The sequence below is a fragment of the Saccostrea echinata genome, unplaced genomic scaffold (genome assembly GCF_033153115.1).
Source record: "Saccostrea echinata isolate AGI-Se365-2 ecotype Australia unplaced genomic scaffold, CSIRO_AGI_Sech_v1 ptg000054l, whole genome shotgun sequence".
NCBI classification, from domain to species: Eukaryota; Metazoa; Mollusca; class Bivalvia; order Ostreida; family Ostreidae; genus Saccostrea; species Saccostrea echinata.
In genome coordinates, this window is record NW_026889803.1 from 63801783 (window position 1) to 63828120 (window position 26338).

At 35.3% G+C, this 26338-nt stretch overlaps 2 protein-coding genes and 1 non-coding gene across 3 annotated transcripts; 1 reads left to right on the plus strand and 2 right to left on the minus strand.

Moving 5' to 3' along the window:
- Window positions 1–1657: 1657 nt before the first annotated feature.
- On the minus strand, window positions 1658–19712 carry LOC133205311 (kelch domain-containing protein 4-like). Its single transcript, XM_061341093.1, has 12 exons — window positions 19571–19712; window positions 15869–15960; window positions 15527–15605; window positions 15196–15294; window positions 14692–14828; window positions 14388–14480; window positions 13976–14202; window positions 6917–7062; window positions 6696–6787; window positions 5835–6315; window positions 4852–4918; window positions 1658–2167 (listed from the first exon to the last, which is right to left on the minus strand). The coding sequence occupies exons 1-12, from the start codon at window positions 19679–19681 to the stop codon at window positions 1953–1955; spliced, it is 1839 nt and encodes a 612-aa protein (XP_061197077.1). The 5' UTR covers window positions 19682–19712; the 3' UTR covers window positions 1658–1952.
- Window positions 4068–4139, minus strand: Trnas-uga (transfer RNA serine (anticodon UGA)). Its single transcript has one exon. It is a non-coding gene; the product is annotated as a tRNA-Ser (tRNA).
- Window positions 19713–19839: 127 nt separating the features above from the next.
- Window positions 19840–25394, plus strand: LOC133205937 (SRR1-like protein). The gene is made up of 8 exons (XM_061341831.1): window positions 19840–19986; window positions 20539–20579; window positions 21836–21879; window positions 23048–23149; window positions 23728–23826; window positions 24110–24261; window positions 24627–24672; window positions 24903–25394. Exons 1-8 carry the CDS (start codon window positions 19847–19849, stop codon window positions 25083–25085), a joined length of 807 nt encoding a protein of 268 aa, XP_061197815.1. The 5' UTR covers window positions 19840–19846; the 3' UTR covers window positions 25086–25394.
- Window positions 25395–26338: the final 944 nt, after the last annotated feature.

Consider the following 26338-nt stretch of genomic DNA (forward strand, 5'->3'; position numbering starts at 1 on the left):
ATAGACCCCCCCCTCCCTCCTAAAAAAAAAATAATAAAGCACCATGGTATCATTTATTGTGCTACCCTACTTGCAATTAATTCTAAAATTGATGTGTTAAATATTTAAATAGTTTTACTATTTTCTTTGTACCCATTTTTTCATACATTTGATTCAAATGAACAGTATACAAAATTCCTGCCAACCGGCATGCTCGAAACTAGAATTTTTTTAAAATAAGATCCACAATTTTTATCAGCAATTTTTTTTTTTATTGATCCCTAAGCTATTTTTGAAAATTTGTACTTACAGAATCCTTTTTATTTCCTAAGTTAGTTTTGAAAGGGAAAGTTAGCTTTTCAACAGGCTCTTTTCACCCCACCCCCCCCAAAAAGGGGAGGGGGAGACCACTGTAATGCACCTATTATATATTCATGCATAGGAATTTTAAGCGTGTTTCCATAAGAATCCACAAATTTTTTTTTTTACAAGTTTCTAGTGCATTTACTAGCACTTCTGAAGATAACTGGATACAACTGAGTCCAACAGAAGCAATTGAAGCCTTAAAGCTGAACACTACTCATAAATAGGCACCGTAATACAGGTATATAAACCCTTCGATTTCGTTACACCCGATTGCACACTTGAAACTCATGGCCAACGTGTAGTATTCCTTTCGTTGTCTTATATTTTTTTGCGTTTATTCCTTGTTTTATGTGCATTTTCTGTCTATAAATAATGCATTGACTTGTATATTTGATGTTACTTTTCTCCTGGCTCGGAAAAAGTGCGTAAACTTTGATAATTTCGTCGCGACCGAGTAACACGGCAATGTAAGATGTACGTCTTCTCAGGTGAGACCTCTACAGCGAAATACTTTGGGCTGTTAAGAGGTCTGCGGCTTATATAGGGGGTTGTTGGGATAGCGGTGATGAAAGGGAAAATATGGCGGACAATGGCCTTTTACGAGTAGTGTTCAGCTTTAACTTATGTAGATTAATAAACTTTTAAAGTCACAAACTAACTGCAAATGTTCATCCTATCCATGACAAAAGTGGACATACAGTAATGGGATATTCAAATTATCAGATAACAGAGCTGCACAGCAAGTGATTATTCAATTTTAATACCCTCCAAACATGTCAGGTCAAATTTTTCTGGAAAGGGAAATTTATTGTGATATACATTGCATTTACAAGTAATTGGTTTAACTGTAACACACATTTCAAAGTTACATTTTAAACATTTTAAAGTTACATTTTAAACATTATCCTGCCTAGATTCTGATTTTCTGGTTACAGGTAGCTTCCTGTTTGAAAAAATGATATGTGAATCTGCATTTCTTTTTTTCTGTAAAATCATAACAGAGGTGTTTGACAAACAATCTTATCCTAGCTCTGTTCTCAGGTGACAGTAGCCTATTGTCACATCATTCAGGTAAATTTTTACAGATTTGATGGTTAACCAGGGAAACATCATGGTAAAAGTGACCAGCAATTATGTAACATTTTACACACATTTTTTTCATGATGGGAATACATGAGCTCTTTTAAATTATGTAGTACATGTACTAAATGAAAAATACACCAGTTTGTATGTGTTAATCAGTTTGATTTTCCATTTGAACATTTTTTTTATAATGAATACAAGGTATATAATTATGATTCTGTTGTGTTTATGTTTGTAGTTTTAATAATTGCACAACAATTTCATTTCAATTTGTGTACTTTCATACTTTTATATAAAATTAAACGTGAAGTTAGAAACTTAATCACTGTTATTTTTTTATTTCAATCATTTTAAGACATCTCAATAGTGAATACAATTTACAGTTATAATACCTTGTCCATCACAGACACAAAAGGGTCACGAAGACCCATATGATACAATAACTGTAAGAATGTCTGTCACACTTGATCTTGACCAGAGAATTATTGCACCATACTTCACCAGCCATTTAATACACACATTGGTCACCTATTGATAAACTCCTGACACATTTCTTTAGCGAATTTAGAAACAGTTCTGGACGACACTTTCATTTCCTCATTTTCAAAATATTTCTGCGATTGTTCTACCCAGAAGTCTTTAGTTCTTTCAAAATACTGTTCCATATTTTCATCCTCATTTTTAGTTGGTACATCACAACCTTCAAGGATATCCTCAATATCATCATCATCTGATGAGTCTGAAAAGATCAACAAATTATTTAATACTTATAATGAAAGATGTATAAAATGTACTGGAAAACTCCACATTTTTCATATCCTTTTGATCTACCAAGCTAATTATTAAAAGATAAACTAGAGTGTTCCAAAGAATGTATGTGTCGCCTGCTTTGTAGCTTCATTAAAGATGTAAATAAATCTAAGAGTGGTCAACTTTTTATTTACTGGTACTCCTAGCATGATAGTTCATGCATTTGCCTGCAAAGATAAAATGGCATCCATGGATAATATATTAAGACTGTGATAGAATCTGACAATCAAAGAAAATATGGTTCCCTAAGCCTCAGATGAATAATTAAATTGAAATTATTGGAAATACCTATTTTAGCATTTCATTAATACGTGTTTCAAACAATCCTTTAAATATAAGTTTGTGTGGTAACTAAATATCATACAGTTTCAACGTAAGTATCATGCGCTCATAAACATGTATAAATGCTAATTATCAATATCCTGCCCCTAAAAATTCAAAAGTCACAAGTTAAATTAAACTGCCCGGGGTATTTTTTGCAAAGTAGGGCCAAGGTCAAGTGGATAGTATAACGCTGGCATTTTTGAAATGTCTTATGACAAACAGTGCACATGCTAAATAGCACAGACTTAACTCTTAAATGTAAAAAATATGCTGTATATTGGCACTGTGAACTATTTTGAAAAGTAGGTCAAAGGTCACAAGGTTGGTAACCATGGTAATTTACAAAAGCCATAGTGCCAAGAAGTATATGTGCAAAATATCCAAACCTCTTACAGTTCTCGAGAAATAGGATGTGACAGACGGACAGACAGACGCCATGTAAAGTGATCCCTAAGTGCCACTCTGCTTTGCAGGCGACACAATAAATGGACATGAATCCGCACATAGGAAATTGATGTATATGGACTGTTTGAGTATGTCAAGTTTGAAATTTATAAATGAATACCTAAGGCCATCCTTAAAAAATTGTTTGTTTGGAATTGCCGCCTGGGAGGTTTCAGACCCGGGAGGGAGGGAGGGAAACTATTTTTTTTTTTCAAAATTAAATTAAAAGTTGATGATAAAAATCTCAATGAGGAATGAACACATTATTTTCTGCCTTTTGTAAAGGGCATCTCCCATCAACCAGGAACCCGGTTTTGCTTAGATCCTACACTAATTAAGTGATTGGGTGGCACATGTGGTAACAGGCCAAGAATTGATTTAAGGAATCACTGTCTAGTTAGTAGAGTATGCCAGGGCATCAACGATGGTTGGAAACGTGGGATAATTTGCATAACGGGCGAAGCCCGTTATGCATAAATTATCCCACGTTTCCAACCATCGTTGATGTCCCTGGCATACTCTACTAACTAGACAGTGATTCCTTATATTTCCATTTCATTGTGAAATAAAATTGTAAATTTAGATTTTAAAAATGTAGACTAATAGATTTAAATTACACAAGGCCTCACATGTCAATTTCAACAGTCCCCGCCCATTGACGTCAAACACAAAGACAGCCGCACGAGAATTACATGCATATTAGGCCTTCTTAGCTCCTGACCTTTCGCTTGGCGAAATTTGCATTCCGGTGGAATGATCAAGAAATCAACTCTCCAAATTTTCAAAGAGTTATCACAGAGAAAACAAATAGAAATGGAAATATTGAATAAAAAAAATCTTATTTTTGGTCAATAAAAGTTTTTCCAGGAGGGGTTATTTCAATGAGGCTGGAGGCAATTCTAAACAAACAATAATTTTATTTTGGCCTAAGATAATGTACATGTATAGTGAATTCAAAAATTAAAATATATTTACCAGTTTGCCCATAGGACATGAATGACCTGCCTTACAGTTCATTTGTATTGCAAAATAAGTGTAACAGGAGAGGAGAAAAATTTGAAGGACCAGACCGGGATTTGAACCCAGGCCCCTAAATCTCAAGTCAGGTGTTCTACCAATTGAGCTATCTGGCCAATGGCGATCGAACCCATCTGACCGCCACATTCCTCCCTCCTTAAAGGTCTTTGCCCCCACAGACACCTACCCAGGCTCTTCCCTGGCAGGTCTTTCACCTGTCACTTCCAGGGTATGGCATGGCACCAAATGTAACCCAACAGGAAAAAAATGCAATGGACTAAAACGGGATTGGAACCATGGCCCCCTGAATCTCCATTCAAATGCTCTACCAGCTGAGCTATTTGGCCACTGGCGGTCGAATCTATCTGACCACCACTAAAGAAATGTATCCTGATAGTTCTTAGGATTGACCTGCTTTTACCAATATAAATTTGATAATGTGCATAAAGTTTAATAAATAAAACCAGGAAAGCAAGGTCAAAATCACAGGGAAAATCAAAGTCAGACAACATGTACCCACCACTCTGTATCACTGTATAAAGTTGGTAAAAATATCTTTTAAATGAGAGGAACAAAATGCAAAATGCGATAGACAGAAAGATGAAAAAACTTGACATATAAAAATGCTATGTGCCCTAGTCAGATATATTTTAGGGCAGACAAACTGCAGACTATGATTTCATCACTGGAAATGATCATTTAAAATAAGTAATTAACAATAACTGTAAATTATACATATGTTTATAAAATAATGTTCTCTCTTTCAAAGTTAGAGAGATAGTCAGACAGATATAAACAGACTGGGAAATTAATGAATATAAGCCTTACCCTCTCCTTCTTCTTCTCCTCCACAAGCCTCCATTTCCTCATCTGAGGATCCAGAATCATCCCAAACCTGTAACACCAGCAAAAAGGAGTAGTCATTGTAAAATTATAGGGAAAGATAGGACCCAGAATCATCCCAAACTTGTAACATCAGGAAAAGGGAGTAGTCATTGTAAGGTTAAAGGGAAAGATAGGACCCAGAATCATCCCAAACTTGTAACACCAGGAAAAGGGAGAAGTCATTGTAAGGTTATAGGGAAAGCTGGGACCCAGAATAATCCCAAACCTGTAAGAGCAGGAAAAGGGGGTAGTCATTGTAAGGTTACAGGGAAAGACAGGACCCAGAATAATCCCAAACCTGTAAGATCACGAAAAGGGAGTAGTCATTGTAAAAATAAAGGGAAAGCATCCCAAACCTGTAACATCAGGAAAAGGGAGTAGTCATTGTAAGGTTATAAGGATATATTGTATAAAGAACCCAGAATTATCCTATTAAAACTTATATCATCAGCAAAGGGGAGTAGTCATTGTATGTTTATACATATATATTAAAATATACAGCCAAACCTTGTTCTCTTGAACACTAGGGGACCTATATATATATATATATATATATATATATATATATATATATATATATATATATATATATATATATATATTATGTTTTACACTTCAAAACAATTCAAAATGACATTATTACCTTTGGCCTTCACAGGATTTGATCACATGACCAACCCACTTCATTTCCCAGTGAAGTTTTTAAACTTGTTATTTATTTCTTAATTGTTGCATCGATTGTTTGAATATGTCAAAAACTTAAAGGAGCCTACACTATATTGTGCAAATAAATCATCTTCAGAAATTCAATGAATAAAAGTTTCAAATTAAGACAGGTAACAAGTGTGTGACATAAATTTAGGAGTTGTAATGAGTAAATTTTAAAAAATATTTTAATTTATCTAGAATGAAACAATTTCCCTCACCAGTTTGGATTCATCATTTTCTATGAGCACTTTCCATTCCTCCATTTTGTCCAGATCTAATGAGTAAAAATCCTTGAATGTAAACTGCTTATCTCCCTTTTCAAACATTCCACCATAGAGAAAAAGAATTCCATTTTTCACAACCATCAAAGGTCCCATCCTGGGGTGAGGCTGAAACACTTTAACCGCCTTGTCCCCATCTTCTCCCATTTCCTGATCAGTGGTGGATCCAAGTGCTGGACCTATTTTGACCTGAAACACCCCATCATCAAACATAGTGTTGCTGGCTCCTTCTGCCATCTCAGTGTCGTCTGCTTCTTCAACTGCTTCTTCAATGTTCATGTTGCTGACTTTGTCTGTAGCCACCTCCATTTCTTCTTCACCATCCTCCTCCATTCCATCTTCAGCTCCATCTTCAGCTCCATCATCCTCTTTCTTCCTTCTTCTTTTCTTCTTCTCTGGGACTTGTTCTCTTTTGCCTCTGTACAACATAATGTACCATATACTGTAAACCAACTTTTATTCGCGACGACTTTATTTCGCGATTTACTGGGGGTAAACTTGTTCGCGACGATTAATTTTCATGATCAAGCCTTTTTTGGATCTGCTGTTAATAGAAAGAGAGACTTTAAGGACCGGTTCGCGGCGAGAAATGTTCGCAATGACGAGGCTCTCGCAAAACTCGTGAAAATTTCTCGCACGCGAAAAAAAGTTGGTTTACAGTATTTCATCTCGTTTTTTTGTATAATCTATAAACTACATCTTGCTGTCAACTATATTAATGTCTCCAAATGTAGATGATTCTTTTCCTCAAAAGTAATCATAAAAACATGTATCTCTTTAAGACATGAAATTGAATACCTTAAATTCACCAAAAACCATTTATTTTTCTCCAAATCCAGAAGATAGAATTCATTAAAAAATTTCCCCTCTATCTGTTCTTCGTCTTCTTCCTAATAATGGGGAAAAGTTTCCTCAAATAAGTTAAGTAAAGACAAATAATACGACTAACAAGTTTTCTTCATCGGCACTAGCGCAATGATTTCAAAATTAAAATAATTGAAGTCATGGAGAAATGTTACCTCATCAAAAACACCTCCAAAACAAAACGCTCTGTTGCCTGGAGCAACCGAGCAGGACATTCCACATCTAGGGGTGGGTCTGGCTCCAGACTGTTTGGCTGTGACCCACTTCCACTTGACAGGAATAGTTTCATCTTTTAACTTGCCTAAAAAAGATTTACATCATTATTTAAATCATTATTATTATTAAGGCAGTTGTTTTTTTTAATTTCTTGGGTTAAAGATTTTTTTTCTCAAAAAATTAAGGTCGGTCGGTCGAAATAAAAATAAAATGAAGATTTTCAGTAGGTTATTTGTTGTTTTTATCAATGTCTCTTCATCATCATCATTTCTATAGAAAAAAACATAGGTAATCAAAGATTACGAAGCTCACCTCGACGAATGTTATCTACATGTAAGGCAAATTTCACATCATATTTTTTTTCTAGTTGGGGTACATCCCAAGATCAATATCCATGCAAGTTTGATTTAATTATAGATCTGCTCAAAAAACTTTTGACCTGTTTAGTAATCAAGAAAATTTTGGTCAGTTCCAACATCCAAAGCAAGTCTGGAAGTTTTCAACCTTAGATGCACCATCTATGCAAGTTTAATCATAACAGGCCATAATATTATATAGCTACTCCAAAAAATTACCCTGGTCACTCATCTGGAAAATGTACGTCAGATTCAGAATCCAAGGCAAGTCTGGAAGTATCCATCCCTAGATACATCATCCATGCTAATTTGGTTAAAATATGGCTAAAATTCACTTATGTGGAAAATCTAGGTCAGATCCAGCATTCGAAGCAGGTTGGTTAGTGTACATCCCTAGATGCATCATCCATGAAAGTTTGGTCAAGGTAGGGCTTATAGTTACTTGGGAACGAGACTACTCCTAAATCTAAACCTGGTCTCACATGTGGAAAATCTAGGTCAGATCCAGCATCCGAAGCAAGTGTGGTAGTGTCCATCCCTAGATGCATCATCCATGCAACTTTGGTTCAGGTAGGGCTTATAGTTACTTGGGAATGGACCTGCTCCAAAAACTTTAACCTGGTCACTCAACTGGAAAATCTAGGTCAGATCCAGCATCCAAAGCAAGTGTGGTAGTGTCCATCCCTAGATGCATCATCCATGCAAGTTTGGTCCAGGTAGGGCTTATAGTTACTTGGGAATGAACCTGATCCTAAAACTTTAACCTGGTACACATCTGGAAAATCTAGGTCAGATCCAGCATCCGAAGCAAGTGTGGCCATGTCCATCCCTAGATGCATCATCCATGCAAGTTTGGTCAAGGTAGGGCTTATAGTTACTTGGGAATGGACCTGCTCCTAAAACTTTAACCTGGTCACTCATCATGAAAATCTAGGTCAAATCCAGCATCTGAAGCAAGTGTGGTAGTGTCCATCCCTAGATGCATCATCCATGCAAGTTTGGTCCAGGTAGGGCTTATAGTTACTTGGGAATGAACCTGCTCCTAAAACTTTAACCTGGTACACATCTGGAAAATCTACATCAGATCCAGCATCCGAAGTAAGTGTGGCCATGTCCATCCCTAGATGCATCATCCATGAAAGTTTGGTCCAGGTAGGGCTTATAGTTACTTGGGAATGGACCTGCTCCTAAAACTTTAACCTGGTCACTCATCCAGAAAATCTAGGTCAGATCCAGCATATGAAGCAAGTGTGGTAGTGTCCATCCCTAGATGCATCATCCATGCAAGTTTGGTCCAGGTAGGGCTTATAGTTACTTGGGAATGGACCTGCTCCTAAAACTTTAACCTGGTACACATCTGAAAAATCTACATCAGATCCAGCATCCGAAGTAAGTGTGGCCATGTCCATCCCTAGATGCATCATCCATGCAAGTTTGGTCAAGGTAGGGCTTATAGTTACTTGGGAATGGACCTGCTCCTAAAACTTTAACCTATTCACTCATCTGGAAAATCTAGGTCAGATCCAGCATCCGAAGCAAGTGTGGTAGTGTCCATCCCTAGATGCATCATCCATGCAACTTTGGTTCAGGTAGGGCTTATAGTTACTTGGGAATGGACCTGCTCCAAAAACTTTAACCTGGTCACTCAACTGGAAAATCTAGGTCAGATCCAGCATCCAAAGCAAGTGTGGTAGTGTCCATCCCTAGATGCATCATCCATGCAAGTTTGGTTCAGGTAAGGGCTTATAGTTACTTGGGAATGGACCTGCTCCAAAAACTTTAACCTGGTCACTCATCTGGAAAATCTAGGTCAGATCAAGCATCTGAAGCAAGTGTGGTAGTGTCCATCTCTAGATGCATCATCCATGCAAGTTTGGTTCAGGTAGGGCTTATAGTTACTTGGGAATGGACCTGCTCCAAAAACTTTAACCTGGTCACTCATGTGGAAAATCTAGGTCAGATCCAGCATCTGAAGCAAGTGTGGTAGTGTCCATCCCTAGATGCATCATCCATGTAAGTTTGGTCCAGATAGGGCTTATAGTTACTTGGGAATGGACCTGCTCCAAAAACTTTAACCTGGTCACTCATCTGGAAAATCTAGGTCAGATCCAGCATCCGAAGCAAGTGTGGCCATGTCCATCCCTAGATGCATCATCCATGCAAGTTTGGTCCAGGTAAGGCTTATAGTTACTTGGGAATGGACCTGCTCCTAAAACTTTAACCTGGTCACTCATCCGAAAAATCTAGGTCAGATCCAGCATCTGAAGCAAGTGTGGTAGTGTCCATCCCTAGATGCATCATCCATGCAAGTTTGGTCCAGGTAGGGCTTATAGTTACTTGGGAATGGACCTGCTCCTAAAACTTTAACCTGGTCACTCATCCAGAAAATCTAGGTCAGATCCAGCATCCGAAGCAAGTGTGGCCATGTCCATCCCTAGATGCATCATCCATGCAAGTTTGGTCCAGGTAGGGCTTATAGTTACTTGGGAATGGACCTGCTCCTAAAACTTTAACCTGGTCACTCATCTGGAAAATCTAGGTCAGATCCAACATATGAAGCAAGTGTGGTAGTGTCTATCCCTAGATGCATCATCCATGCAAGTTTGGTCCAGGTAGGGCTTATAGTTACTTGGGAATGGACCTGATCCTAAAACTTTAACCTGGTCACTCATCTGGAAAATCTAGGTCAGATCCAGCATCCGAAGCAAGTGTGGTAGTGTCCATCCTTAGATGCATCATCCATGCAAGTTTGGTCCAGGTAGGGCTTATAGTTACTTGGGAATGGACCTGCTCCTAAAAATTTAACCTGGTCACTCATCTGGAAAATCTAGGTCAGATCCAGCATCCGAAGCAAGTGTGGTAGTGTCCATCCCTAGATGCATCATCCATGCAAGTTTGGTCCAGGTAGGGCTTATAGTTACTTGGGAATGGGACTTGCTCCTAAAACTTTAACCTGGGACGCCGACGCTAACGCCGACGCCGACACCGACGCCGACGCCGGGGGTATAGCATAAGCTCATCTCGACTTCGTCGAGGTGAGCTAATAAACACAGTATATAAGGTCAGGTCATGGATAATTGTTTTGCCTTGGATAAGAATGACACTCAGTCATTGGGTAACAGACATCACATGCCTGCCTTCAATATTTCTTTGGATAGTGAATAGCAAAATTTGGACCACAACATGGAGGATAAATGACATAATTTCATCTAACTTCAAAGAAAAAATTATTCCAGCACTATTTTTGCTCCAGCAAGTAACTGAAAAAAAACCCTGATAAATTCATTATGGTCTTACCAATTTGGCAATGCTGCAATTTAATTTCAAGTAGCACCCCTTTTGGTAAACAACAAGATGATGAGTGAAGGAGATTTGCACACATCAGAAAATCATTTAATTATAATTGATTTCTGTAGGACTGTTAACTGTCATTGGTCCTCAACAAAACAAAACACTCATTAGGTTTGTTACTGTCACAGAAATATGACAAGTTGTTCAAGTCCATGAGGGACTTTGCTTTGTCTCGCCTTCCATGGACTTGAACAACCCACCATATTTCTGTGGACAGTCAGTAACAAACCTAACAAGAGCACCGCTAAGCGGAGCATCCCCTCGTGCCAGGAACCTCGCCGGTAATGGCAATGTCTCCATACGAGAGAAAAACGTTAAACAAGATACAATCATCTAGGCCTAGTAATAAAGGGTACCCAGTATTACTATATATAGTTTAAAATAAGGTAAAGAAATTAAAATGTACTGCAACACTAATTGAATTTTAACAAAAGTCAAGGTGGATATCATAGGTGGTGGTGGTGGGGGGGGGGGGGGGGGAGAGTTGGGTCATAACAAGCATATGTGATTGGGCAGTTTCCCTTATTCCTAGCAGAAACATATCACGTATGCTCTAAATTTCATTAATTTACCTAAACCCCACAGTAGCATGCAATATGCATCAAATCTGAAAATACGCATGGAACTAATATTTTTTTGTAGCGAAAAATGACAATATACCGGTGTTGAGATGTCAATGAAACTTGTGAAACTTTATATTTATAGCTTTCAAGAATTACGTTTGCCTCAAGATTAAATTCCACAGGCCCCTATTGTAAACACACACGTGTGGTACTTTGGTATTGAAACCGCGACGTTCATCAAATTATTTCAGTTACTCAGTGACAGATATGACACTTTTAATTCTTTAATTCATACAAACTTTCTCAAGATACACACAATAATATGACAATACGCAAATACAAAGTAGAACTTACAGAAGTGGCTCTATAGAAACGACCTAAATTTTAAGCTGTTTCATTTACCGGAAGTGAGTATTGTCAACTCGTACATAAAATTGCAGGGTAGTAAAAACGCGATATTTTAAGAATTATTTCACCGATTAACTTGAAAATGAATAGGGTTCGTCCTTTTACAATGCTACATAAATATATAAAGGCTGAGAAATGATAGTGCAAAGGTTCTCTTTAAATCTTGCCCACAAGTTGTAACGGACACACTAACACACACACATATGCACAGTAGCGATGCTATATCCCCTCCGCAATTAGTTGCGCGAGGGGATAATAAGTAATATTGTCATGTAGCAAAGTCACTGACAATTGTACCTTAAATTCATCTTATTTTTGTGTCATTCTTAGATATCCAAATGGCATTTACACTTCTTATCAAAAGGGAATAGCTTCTCGTTCTACCCAGCAACACCTCTAACCCAGCAGTCAAGAATTTTACAAATCTGGTAAAAACACATTTGCTCATTACAACTTTGTGCACTGTTTGTCTCTAAGAAGCCCAAGAGCACAAAAGAAGAATTTCAATTAATTAATGCATTTTCATAACATGATCAATAGGGCCCCACCCCAAAACCAGAGCCCCAGATCCAGGGGCCATGATATTGAAAGAGGCATCCTTGCTCTGCATAAATATGCACTTAGTTTGCCTGCTGAATATCCAGGTACAAAGAATTAATTTATTTTCATTATATGACCAATAGACACCCTTCTTGACTTCAGAACCCCTGATCCATGAGCCATGAATATCACAATTTTGGAAGAGGCACCCTTGCTCATCATAAACATGCACTTAGTTTTGTCTGCTAAATATACAGGGGGAGAGGAGATTTCTAAAGAATTTGAGCATTTTCACTATATGATCAATAGATCCCACCTTAACACCAGAACCCCTGACCCTGGGGCCAAAAAAATTAAAAATTTTGTAGAGGGCTCAATGCTTACTATAATCACCAGGGTTCGACACTAACTTTTTTAGGTTTTAGTCCGGCCGGACTTGTGCTTCTTTACTTTTACTAGTCCGCATGCAATTTTATGAGTCCGTCAAAAAAAAAAGAAACATCAACGTTTTGTAGCATTAATTTAAAAATAAACATTTCAATATATGTTTTTATACTTTTTTTAAATAAACAAAGCATTTACGTGAAATGGTTTATTCCACCTATAGCACAGATTCGTTAAAATCTCGCGATCAACGAGTACAATCGTATTCCCGATCTAGTTCTTTTTCTCTTTACATTACATCCAAATTGTCTGACATCTTTCTTTTATGTGTCATATTAATTATGATCGCTAAAACGTTTTACTTCAAACCAATCAGTCGAAAAAATTATGCGCTAACTCGAAATTGTCTAACTCCCGCCAAAAATCTAGAAAGCTAAAAATAAATGCGGGGTTTTCCAGTAAAAGTTGTGGAGAATCTGACATCGGTAAATTATTCATATTGTTTTCCACATGGCCGTAGGAACCGGGGGGGGGGGGGGCACGGGGGGGCTGTGCCCCCCCAATAATTTTGCCGATATATAGATTACTATAGTAAACATAGATAATGTGTGCTTGTGCCCCCCCCCCCTTTTTTTTTTTTTTTGCTTGTTAAGGAATTTTGGTAGTTGATGTTTTTTTTTTTTGTTTTTTTTTTGCTTGTCAGGAAATTTTTGGTAGTGCCCCCTCAACGTCAACTGAAAAATGTATGGCTGTGCCCCCCCAAACTGAAATTGCTTCCTACGGGCCTGTTCCAGGAATTTTTATTGGTCCATTCGGACTAATTAGCCACAGATTTTATTAGTCCGAATGAAAATGTATTAGTCTGAGACTAACGGACTAACGTTAGTGTCGAACCCTGATCACGCCTGCAAAATGACTGCTTGATGTCCATGAGTAAAGAAGATTTTTGAAGATTGCATTAATTTTTATTGTTTTAGTCCCACCCCTCAGTCCCCATTAGGTCTGAGACTATGAAATTCAAATGATTTGTTCCCCTTTGCCCATAGATGCTACACACTAGAAATTAGTGTGTCATTTCCAGAGAAGAAGCAGAAAATGTTCAAAAGTTTACAACCCACACACGGTGAACGACAGACAAAAACAGATGGCAATAGGTCACCTGAATGATGCTGTTGACCTAATAAAAAAATTGTGGCCTAAATTTTTAAGGTACTGAATTCAATTCAAGGTTAATTAGTATAAGACATTTAAATTGAAGTCAAATGCTTTGATAATATAAAGCATGACAAGACTTTGGTGTGGTGCAGTCACACAAATACACACACTGACAAGCATTATCCATTTCATGTTAATCCTTCCTGGATTAACGTTTCCAATCAAGATACATTTTTCTCACCTTCAGGCATAAGAATTGTCATGTCAATGTGAGTGGTTCCCTTGTCAATGTCTCTTTTGACCTTTTCTTTGCTATATCCCCCATACACCGTCACTCTGTACTGGTCTGGCATGGCTGCCATTATACAGCCGGACCGAGGGGCTGGAGGAACTCCACTAACGTCCAGCTTGGACCAAGTATAGTCTTCCACATTGAAAGCATATACATCATTGAAGTACTTGTAATCTCTGAAAATGGTTTTTCGTCATGTTATCCAATGAATCAATGCATCATTAAATTGAAATGATTTTGTAACAAAAATTGTGTGTGATCTTACAATTTTTTCATATCATTGTTCAATTATCTTTACTTACATTTGTATCTCTTCTATGAGAAACCTTTAATTTACAAGTCACTGGTAAAGCTTACAAACCTGATGTTGTCATGGAAACCTCCAAACACAATGAGGAGTTTCTTACACTGGACCATTCTGTGGCCACTCCTACTGGATGGAGCACCTGGGGAACTGTGCAAAGAAAAAAATACTGGTCTACAGTAGAGAGTTATTATCTGTCCAAAGAAACAATCTAAAGTATTAAAAATAATTACCTGGGGAAATGAACAAAGAAATACTTTTTTTTAAATTTAAAAAAAAAAAAAAACCTGGGGAACTGAATGAAGAAACAAAGCCCACCTGTGAAAATTTTCAAAGCAATGGAAGTTTCATATAAACTAACTTGATTCTTTCCCAGTACTTATTCTTGATGTGGTACACCCATAACTCCTTAAAGTGGTGGAACTGGGATTGAGTAGGGCTGGCAAATTCCCCACCAAATATCCATAGCTGTCCACCATGCTGCTTCAGGGCCACAGCCTTTACATTTGGTAATAACAAAACAGAATTTTTCATACAAATATGTAATAAAAATATTGAGAGCTAGCAATTTATAAAGTGGGCAATGATTCACTCACTAGTAAAACACTAAAGCAAAGTAAACACACATGTATAATGCAGGTAAGAACTGAATGTAAGTGGGAAGGAATCTCTTCACATAGAAGTATATGAGAATTATCTTTTCATCAAATACCAAGTTTTTAGCCAAAAAAAACCCAGTCTAAAACATATTGGAAACAGGGTCTCTGAAAGAGCACAGAGCCAGTGGTATGCAAAAGTGTGATAGGAATGCTTAAATAGGACAAGTTTTAGCATCAAGGTGTCATAGAGTCAGTGTAACCCTTACCTGGTGGGAACTCCGAGGGGGAGGGGCATTGGGGGCTGTTACTTTTGTCCATTCATTTTTCTTGATGTTGTAGAAAAATAAATCATTGTACATGTATATCTATTGAAAAAAAAACATAAATCATTATTAATAGATATTATAGTACAATTACAGCAGAAAAAAGCAGTATTAGTTAATGACCTGCTTATATTTTATATATTAATATGATAACACTTTAAACAGGATGTGCATTTCTTAAAACTCAGAAGATTAATACTTTTTAACATCAGTTAGAAAACAAATATACATCAAGTTGACTTAAAAATTGATATCATGGACCAGTTTCTAGTACCTTGTTCCCAGCCAAAAATTCTCCACCAAACATAATCAGCTCATCTTTATCTGGATGAGGGGTCAAGGTCATGTTGGATCTAAGAATAATCATATCCACAATTTTTATTGAACTAAGACAAATTTCATGTTAATACACATTACAAGTCATTCCTGTTGGATAAATAGATATAAATTTTTTCATAGTTGCATTAACATAATTACCATTGTATCATTTGTGTGTAAATATTTGGAAGCCAAGAATCAATTGAACATAAAAATAATAAATTGATGATGAACACAAACTGTTGAAGAGCTGTGATTTCCATGGATTAAGAAGCACCTGGAGTTTAATTATACTGACCTTTCAGAAGGAGGATCACACTTTTCTTCCACATATCTTGCTTTTTCCTGGTCCTTGGCATGGAACTGTGCAATCAGTGTCTCTATGTCATCCTGTGTGTAATCATCAATTAAAAAAAACAAGAAGTTGTAAAAATATTAAAGGTTTATATTCTCCAATAAATGCAACATATAAGAAACATGATTACATGGGAGGAAGGGGGGAGGGGAGGAAAGGGGGAGGGAAGGGGAGGGGCATATACTTACAATAGCCGAAATAGGTTTCTTTATTATAGTCAGTGCAGTGAGCTAAATAGACTAACACATAAGAACAGAGAAAATTTGAATTGAAATCTGTATATTCATCAAGCAAATTTTTGTGTGAAACCTTCCCAGGATTCCATGTGATAATTGCAAATGTAACAGGCTCACAGTTATCATAAAGATTTAGCTCTTGCAAGGAGCTTGAAAGAAACAAAATATAAATGCATCTACTCTACAATGCATTTCCTTCAAAAACTGCACTAGGCCTATTTATGGAAATGCAGCTTTCATATGACATCAGTGACATCACAGTCTACACTGTGTCTTGTGGGTTTGAAGAGGCACATCAAAGTTACACTGAGACAAGTGTAAGCTATGTAAAGATTTTTGATAGAACAACTGCACTTGCCTCAACGGTCACACCGTAAAACATTTAAAATCATATTATGAGGCAAGAAACTTCATTGAAGATTTGTTTTCATACGTCGAATGACTCAACAAGGAAATCCATGAAAATTGGTGTTAAAAAATAATGATGAAGCCACAATATGCATCCCTTGGGGGGTAGACTTTACTTTACCGGTCCCCAGATCTGCAAGATCCGCACACTTATTGCACTATGACATAAGATTTACGTCACTCAACTGATTAGGGTTAGTCTTGCACATTTTTCGACTGGTTAGGGTTAGTCTTGCACCCACGTGAAAGATTAGGGTTAGTCCTTGCGTACGTTTTCGACTGATTAGGCTTAGTATCACATCTATTCGAGAGATCATGGTTAGTCCTCGCACATGGGTTAGTCTAGCATCCGCCTGGGAGATTTGGGTTAGTCCTTGCATACCATCTGAGAGATATTAGGGTTACTGTCTTGTTCTTTTTAGATTAATTAAGAAATTCAGTTGCATCTGTATTATTTGCAAGATCCTAATTCAGCTGTAATGACATCTCGTTGGTTTGTTTACATGAAAAAAAAAATTGCTAAGTACAAAAGAAACGGCACTAAGTATGCGCTGCACACATTTCTTTGACAATTATTTTTTGTCTCCTTTTCACTGTATAAACAATATTTATTACTTTTTTTTCAGAGAACGGGGTTAAAACTCATTTTAAACTAAACCATAGAATTCGATTTTGGGCAGTCTATGCGAAAGTCTAAATTTTTACAGGACATAAGGTCTGGTAAAAATGTATATTATTTTACCAGACCAAGCATTTACTTACCAGACCAACCTTTTTTCTTTAAATTCAATCATACATCATTATGATACAGAGATTGAAAAAAAGGAGGGGGGATTCTCACTGTTAAGTTGAACTTCAAATAGATCCAGATTTGAGATTATAAAAAATTATTTTATTGAAATGAACAAGCTTACTATTAATAATTTTCCTTTTTAAAAGGTAATATACAATTCCATACAATTTTCTCTTTTTCTGGTTATTTGACACATACAAACTAGACTGGCTTGCCTGTCTGATATGCGCGATATACAGACAGGTGACCAGTAATGTATAGAGCCCTCTGCTGGCCGCTCTCATTGGCTGATAAAAACTCTCACTGACGTAGAAATTTAAATGTGTCGGGGAAACCAAAACAGATCACAGAGTGCAGATCGTTACCTTAAATTCTCTATGCGTACAAAAAACTGCATTGGAATAAAAATAAACCGTGAGGGATGTTTTTAAACAAATCATAAAAATATTGACACTAGTTATAATACAAATTTTGAAAATTTCTACATATATATTCCGTTTTCAATATATACTTTTTAAAAGTTCTCTGCATTTGCTTTTGATTCAATCAATCTAACACGGTCACAATACTTTCCACATACAATACAAATATTCCTTTTTTTCAAATTTTGTTTGACAGTGTTACCATATATACTATATAGTTAGTATATATAGGCCGGCCTTTAAGGTCCCTGATTTCACTCACACCTTTCGCTTCCCCTGAAGGTATTTTAATTAGCTTGCGAAGCTCCTATCACATTACATACCATACATTACTTGGATAAAAGAAAACTGCAACATTTGTTAATTGAAACTGACACATTTTAAACATTCATCGGTTTAGACTGACTCACTGACTCAGCAGATAGCCGCGGTTTATCAGTTTATTGTGATTATTTCCCATGCCAGAGCGTAGAGCAGCGGCGATAGATGGCGCATCAATCAAGCCAGGAATTCCTGGCTTAGATGGCGGTAGTCACCTGTCTCTTTCGAACGATAGAGAGAGGCAATACCAGTCTACATACAAACGAAATACACATTGTCAAAGATTTTTTTAAAAATTAAAATGCATTTTAAAATATATTTATTTCTTTCCTGAAATAACTCATTACGGTTACTCTTGTTTAATAATGAAAATAATTTCGCCCAACCGAATCTACATATGAGCTATCTATAGATCTATATTCCATGACAGAGGAAATTCGAGTTAGAAATAAACGATCATGACAGGATTCTTATAGATTAAAATTAATCATGTATTACTGGTAAATGGATCAAATAAAGGATATGTGTGGAGAATAAGACCATATGTACATGTAAATTCAGATTTTTAGGCCTTAATTTTTCAACAGACAATTGGTCCTGTATCCTGAATTTTTTTACCAACCCGAACCAAATTTCACCAGTAAAAACTGATGGTCCGGTGACTTTCGCATAGACTGTTTGGGGTCAAAAAGGCTTAAAACCTCATACTTTTAATTTTCTTCGATCACTCACACGATCTCATATATACTGAAGTCGCCGATGGTGACACTATATTTTAGCACGTTTTTCTGGGGACTGGTAAAGTGAAGTTGTTCCCCCTTGGGAAATTAGTCCCAACCTTATTTGTGTTGTTAAATTGGCATATGCACTCCCTAGTTAGAATAATCTAACTGTGTCTCGGGAAAAGCCCTCACCACAGTTAGAATACGTCCCATATACTTGCAATGTAGCAAATCGGAGTGGATCCACTCTGAAATGATTTTGAAGAATACAAAAGGATTTGCACTGAAAATAACTACCAAATTAATCATAACAAACCTTTTTGAGATTGTATATGCCTTTTAACCTAAAAAATTATCAATATAAATGCGAAAATTCAACTCATTTTCTCAACGTTTTTTCCTCGCTTCAAATTTAACGCCATGTTGACATTCGAAACTCTCTGGATTGTTTATAGAAAATGCACAGAGTTTGAGTTATCGCCCGTGTTTATTTTGCAACATTGCCAATACACGGAACGAATTCTATCGTTAAACCGGGTCCGTAGGACAATATCATTTCAACGATAGAACGTTCTATCTAATGCACTCCCCATCTTAATTGTAAATAAAAATATATGAAAATAGTATAGTAGATTATTTTTTTTATTTACAACGAAGTTAGGAAGTGCCTATGGTTATTAGGTATTATATTTCGTGTTGTTACTCAGTTGCAAGACACATTACTTGTTTTAAAGTGTGTTTACCTCTCCTCTCTTTGCCAGTTCCTTTTTTGCCTTTTTCTCAGCCTTCTTCTCTGTTTTTAAAGCAGTTTTCTCTTTTCCTTTCCCCTTTTTATCAGCTTTCTTCTTCCCCATGTTAGAAATCTGAAATCTTGCACCATGTGTGCAAAAACTTATCTTGGTTGACTTCTCTCTTATATTTTATCATAACTACATGCAAAGTAAACACACAGAAGATTATGATTCTAGCAACTTATCCGGAAATATTATTTCCATCTGATAACACTTCAAGTCCTCAAAATGGATGGTTTTAAAATTGTTACCAGAAAGAGAGGAAAGAAAAAACAATTTGCAACAACTGTAAATTGTAAAGAAACTTATTTTGTGTCAGGGGATAACCACATTGCGAGCACTGTGAAGAGAAAGGCGCTTTCAGCAAAGTAACTCGAATTTCCTCTATTTTCATTTCGAATTTACTCTTAAAATTTCAACATGATTTAGGTTAATCTCAGGGAGATCCGTAGAGAATAAAAATTTTGATCTGGTATTTCTACGTAGAAATACCGTAGAGAATAAAAATTTTGGTCTGGTATTTCTACGTAGAAATACCAGACCAAAATTTTTATTCTCTACGGATCTCGCTGAGATTAGATTTAGGTATGGATCTTGTAAATCTTCCAAGCCTCAGGATCATGAAACAGACAGACTTCTTAGATTTAATTTTCAAAAAAATCAATCATCTATAAAAAAAAAATTATAACCTGTAAACTGACACTCTTAATTTTCATTCAACAGCAGTTTATTGATGCAAAGTTAAAAAGGGTTTTCATTTTGGTCTGCTCAATTTCCAAATCATTTAGCAGCAATATATATTTTTTTACTTAAGCTAAAATGTCATGATCCCTGGGCCAGATTTCATTATCAAATAACCAAATATAAGATCTAATTGATGTAATTAAGTTACCTTTTTAAATTTTTTTCTTAACATTTAGGGAAACTTTGTGCTGCACAGATTTTTATACAGAAATGAAAGGTAATGCTTCTCTAGTAATTGATGATTCATTGCAATGTGAATTATTTATATATGACCATCTTCATTTCTAAACAACTCAATGATTATGAATGGGACAACTTGTTGAAAGTAAACTAGCTGATAGAAAGTAGAACTTGCTGACACGACAAGTCAAAGAAATACAACTTGTGGATGACAACAACTCATTGATATATCAGATGATTTTGTTGTATTTTGTCATTGTTTTTTTTTCCCATACTCAGTCAAGTCATGGTCGAGGTACTTTTTCACCTTTATTCTGCCTCATAGGAATAAAAAAACAAATTAGTATATATTATGGTTTTGTATACCTCAGTGCAATAGAAAAATAAAACTTAATGTGAGCTGATTCAAGTAAATGAAAGAGGCATCAAAACTGAAAATATCATTGAAGAAATTAAAGACCACAACCATAGCCCAGATTTTGTGAACATTGAGGTATTTAACTTGATTAAAATAAATCTTTATTTATACTTAATAATTCCAATTAGAATTATTCATTACATTCTTAATTTAAAACTAGAATGTATGAAAAAAAATCTTTTAAAAATTGTTGTTTTAGGCCATCTTTAAAAAATTGTTTTCAAGCTTGCCCTCTCCGAACTTACTGACTAAAAACAGCCCGATAGACTCAAAACTTTTTTTTAACTCCAGGAAACATTTTTTTTAATCATTCTGAAATTTTCTCATCCCATTATTGATTAATAACTATTTTAAAAGTTTTTTGTTAAAAAAATTATCCCTTTCCTACCTACCCATTTTTTTTTATCCTTAGTTGGGAGAGGGCAAGTAACAATATTTTAAGATGGCCTTTTTATTTATTTATTTATTTTTTGGGATCAGTTTCAATGAGTGTCGATAAGTTGTCATATCAATGACTTGTCCATTCCATGATTTGTCCATTCTATTACTTTCCTTTCTGTGAGTTGTAACATTGATGAATTTTTTATCGATGAGTTGTCGTAGACCCAAACATCTTTTAATTAATAAAAATAATTCAAACTGCAAATTATGAATCAGTAAGTGTCAGAGTTAGAGAATACTAAATCCTGTTATGCATATACATCATTCATTTAAAGTTTTTTTTTCTACATCTAAAAATTATCGAGAACTTTCATAAATATTTCAGATTTCTGATATCTCAGTGATAAAAACAATCATTTTTACAAGTATTTACATACTTTAACTCAAAAACTTTTATAGGCCCTTAATATTTCCTAATATTCCTTTCATTGCAGGAAAAGTTGAAGAGTGTACAAAGAAAGTTAATGGTCCTGACAAAGTAAGTACCCTGTACTGAGTTAATAATTCTGACAAAGTAAGTACCCTGTACTGAGTTAATAATTCTGACAAAGTAAGTATCCTGTACTGAGTTTATGATTCAGACAAAGTAAGTACCCTGTACTGAGTTAATAATTCAGACAAAGTAAGTATCCGGTACTGAGTTAATAATTCTGACAAAGTAAGTATCCTGTACTGAGTTAATAATTCTGACAAAGTAAGTATCCTGTACTGAGTTAATAATTCTGACAAAGTAAGTATCCTGTACTGAGTTTATGATTCAGACAAAGTAAGTACCCTGTACTGAGTTAATAATTCAGACAAAGTAAGTATCCGGTACTGAGTTAATAATTCTGACAAAGTAAGTATCCTGTACTGAGTTTATGATTCAGACAAAGTAAGTACCCTGTACTGAGTTAATAATTCTGACAAAGTAAGTATCCTGTACTGAGTTAATAATTCTGACAAAGTAAGTACCCTGTACTGAGTTAATAATTCTGACAAAGTAAGTATCCAGTACTGAGTTAATAATTCTGACAAAGTAAGTACCCTGTACTGAGTTAATAATTCTGACAAAGTAAGTACCCTGTACTGAGTTAATAATTCTGACAAAGTAAGTATCCTGTACTGAGTTTATGATTCAGACAAAGTAAGTACCCTGTACTGAGTTAATAATTCAGACAAAGTAAGTATCCGGTACTGAGTTAATAATTCTGACAAAGTAAGTATCCTGTACTGAGTTAATAATTCTGACAAAGTAAGTATCCTGTACTGACTTAAAGATTCTGACAAAGTAAGTATCCTACACTGAGTTAATGATTCTGACAGAGTTAGCATCCTGGACTTTTTTTCATGTTAATTATCAATAGGGAATCCTAGTTTAATCCTAGTAAAGCCTAGTTTACAGCCTAGCCTGTAAACTAGGCTTTACATTTTTGGCTTCAATATTTTTAACACAACATACAACAATTTTCTAAATTCTGATCTTCCTCTCTTTATTAAATGTCTATGTAGTTATCTATTTACATATATACATAAAATTAGTGAATTTTATATGGACAATCTTTTGCATTCTCTCAGTGACAGAATATACAATATTATCAACTTGGTGATAAAAAAAAATCCATTGAGTGAAACTTTAGAAGTTGTCACTAATTTTATATTGACAGAGTCTAGGTGAGATTGTTACCTATGGACTTGGAAACTTTGCAGAATGTTTGATCTCGAGATATCAACTGGCTCTACTGTTAGCCCTTCGAGAAGACTTACAGGTAGATCAAGTGATAAAATTGTTGTGGTCCTTAGCTTCTATTTTAGTTACAGTGATGAATGATTTAAAAAAGCATAAAAAAAACCATCTTAATGATGTCAATTTCATAAATTAGCAGGTCTATCACTAAAATAAACGGTGTCAATGTTGATGAATTTTCAATCTAAATTATTTTGATACAGTATACTACATATACTGTGGAATCATTTAAATTCGTGGGGGTCAATGTTTGTGGGCAAGCAAAATTTTATTGGTTCGTGGGGATGTAATTTTGTGGGCAGCTCGTTTATTTGGTAGATTTATTTAATCAGTACGCTGACAAAAAAATTGTTCATGGGGATGTAAATTTGTGGGTAAGGTTGACCCACGAAATCCATGAACATTGATCCACCATGAACAATGATAATTCCACAGTATCTGGCAATATATTATTTGAAAATCAAAGCTTAATATACAGATTGTTTAACTTTCTATTAAATTATCATTAATTATTCTTTCTGTAAAATAAATAATCAGCAGAACAATATTACTATATGATTCTAGTTTTTTGTGTCCTTTTGTTAACATCTTATATTGAAGATACCTCCTAGTGATGTTCTGCTTTATGACCCCAAGTTCTTCATGGCTGAGAAGGAAGTATTGTCAGATTTTGGATTCCATGTTTTAAGTGAAAATGAGGTAAAGACCTTAAATCCGTAACTTTTTAGAAGAAACTTTATCTTGTTGGCATTAAATGCTTACATCAACCTCTTTGTAAGAGAATTGGGTTTCTATTCATTACTCATACAGTTCTTCAGAAGTTCAGATAAAGTCTGAAAATCTTAAAGAAATTGAGCATACACTGTAACCAATGGATTTGTTTTATAATTGACACGATTTATTTCATACTTTATATCTCTAAATATATAAAGTATATGCTTTGGTAATTTGTTAATGAAAATGAATTCCATTCTGTTGACAGGAGGGAAAGAGACAATGTGGGAGCAGCACTCTGTTTTATATGCCACACTGTGGTAAGAGTTTGTACAACAATCTGCTCTTTGCCAACTGGAGTCCAGACCGACTTCATCATGTTATCATCATCGGAAACAGCTTCACTAACATGGTTCAAAAGTGAGTTAATTCACACACAGTTATTTTGAATGTGAAAAACACTATAGTACTGTAAAATGTTGGTAGTTAGTCATACTTCATTTGAAGTACTGTAGATCCCTAAATATACGTGAGGAATTAATTATCGCTTAATTTCGCGAGAAGCACCACTCGCAAAATAAAATTACTCACTTTTATTTTTATGGTGCTGAAATCCATGTAAAATCTCTCGAATAACCGTCCACTTGCAAATTCTTGTTCTCGCGTTTGATGTTAAAGAGCCATTTCAAATGGTACAAAAAGTACAATGTACTCATGTAAAAAAAGGAATCTACAGTACTGACTGATGCAAGGGAGAAGGCAAAACATTTTCTCAAATTTTTTAGTGTGCCTAGCAGTACCATGAAGAAGTGTGCTCCTCTCATTATGAAAGTAAGTACGGTATATGCTTCATCTTTAAATAAAACTGCAAAAAATTTGAATATAGAAAGATATATGAAAACTTTTGAAGGCACTGAATATTATGCATGAATAAGATAAAGAAATTTCATATTTGGACATTGCCAAGTCAACAGAATCTGTTCAAAATTTTGGACCTTGATTCATTTTTATAATGCATGCTTGTTTCACTAAAAAAAATGATTATTTCTATTGGATTGTAGATTCAGCCATATGCAGAGGAGATTTTGTTGCCAGGAAACTTTCAGTACGAGGACGTATTTAATGATACAGTCATCCATCTTTTTCCACAGGGTAAACTGAATTTACTGGACACAGAATTCTGGGAGCACTGTCCTGAGCCAAAATATGATCAAGAGGATTTAGAATTTATACCAAAATCTTAAACATCGATTAAAAAAAGACTACCTCAAATACAGCTTGTTGTGAATCTTGCTTTCTTCTTAATTAGTTTATTAGATGAAGACCTACAGATGTCATACGCTGGTGAAACTCATTCTCTTTATTCCCTATATATGGTGGTGATGTAGTGACATCTATTTTAGAGCTCAATCTAATTAAAATGTAAATTCTGCATAACAAGAAACTTCACCTGCAGACTTTATCTAAGACTCTGATTTTATTCCCTGTTCACACGATTGCGCATTAAATATTTAATACACAGTAAATTAATGCAAAATAAAATATTTACATTCCACATGTATTTTGCTTATAAAGTATGAGGAAAGCTATGGCATTCAAAATACTATAACACAGACAGGGGGTCAAAAGGTTAAAGTATGCATTTTATTTTGGCATCACAAACGTTGAATGCTGTGGAATTGCAAAGCCATAAGCGAAAATCAAAATTCATGCTCACATTGAACAGAGGCTGTTGCAATGGCTCTTCCATTAATTGTAACTTACCCAAAGGATAATACAGGGATTTTGAAATATAAATCAGATTTGCAGTCAAGGCAAGGAGTTAAAAAATGTTAATATAAACATTGTATCATTATTTTTTGAAAAATATAGTCTTATAACTGCAACGGTGTGTGCAAACAAATTTGTTTGCACACACCGTTGCAGTTATGAGACTATATCTTTCAAAAAATAATGATTCAATGCTTAAATAATGCAAATTAAATTGCATTCACGTGACAGTCAATGCGAAGTAAACGAATTCGAATTAAAATTTTATTTTTATATAGTAAGGCTTTTATGACATCATTTGCAAATCACATCACCTTATGCACAGCAGATTACATTTGACATAATTTTGTGGTGTCTGTACAGATGTTTAGGATAAACATATTTTTTCTTTGTTTTTTACTCAAAAAATAGCAAAAGTATTGATATCTGACCACCAACATGTTGCAGGTGGTTTAATTTTGCTATTATGGATGCGTCAGAATTTAATTCCAATTAGTCGCTTAGCGTTCACACGGAGCTAATGCGAAGTAATTTGATGCACATTAAATTAATTCGAATTGAACTAATTCGCATTAAATTCTCCAGGTGAACGTGATTCAAATTTAATTTGCAGTAACTGAAGTTTAATTTGAATTAAACTCTCCGTGTGAACAGGGCATTAATTAGAATGACATAGATCTATGAGTTGATTATCATCGGAAACCCACAATTGGTCCTGCTTCTCTTA

Bases quoted from the DNA above. Each gene is read 5' to 3' on its own strand.
- LOC133205311 (XM_061341093.1), bottom strand. From the start codon at position 19,681: ATGGGGAAGAAGAAAGCTGATAAAAAGGGGAAAGGAAAAGAGAAAACT. The intron at 14,481-14,691 runs GTTAGTTTATAT...TTCTTTGCACAG, and splicing joins AAGTACTGGGAAAGAATCAA to TTCCCCAGGTGCTCCATCCA. The intron at 6,316-6,695 runs GTATTCAATTTC...TATGTTGTACAG, and splicing joins TGGTTTTTGGTGAATTTAAG to AGGCAAAAGAGAACAAGTCC.
- LOC133205937 (XM_061341831.1), top strand. From the start codon at position 19,847: ATGGATGGTTTTAAAATTGTTACCAGAAAGAGAGGAAAGAAAAAACAA. The intron at 19,987-20,538 runs GTAACTCGAATT...CTTAACATTTAG, and splicing joins AGAAAGGCGCTTTCAGCAAA to GGAAACTTTGTGCTGCACAG. The intron at 24,673-24,902 runs GTAAGTACGGTA...ATTGGATTGTAG, and splicing joins GTGCTCCTCTCATTATGAAA to ATTCAGCCATATGCAGAGGA.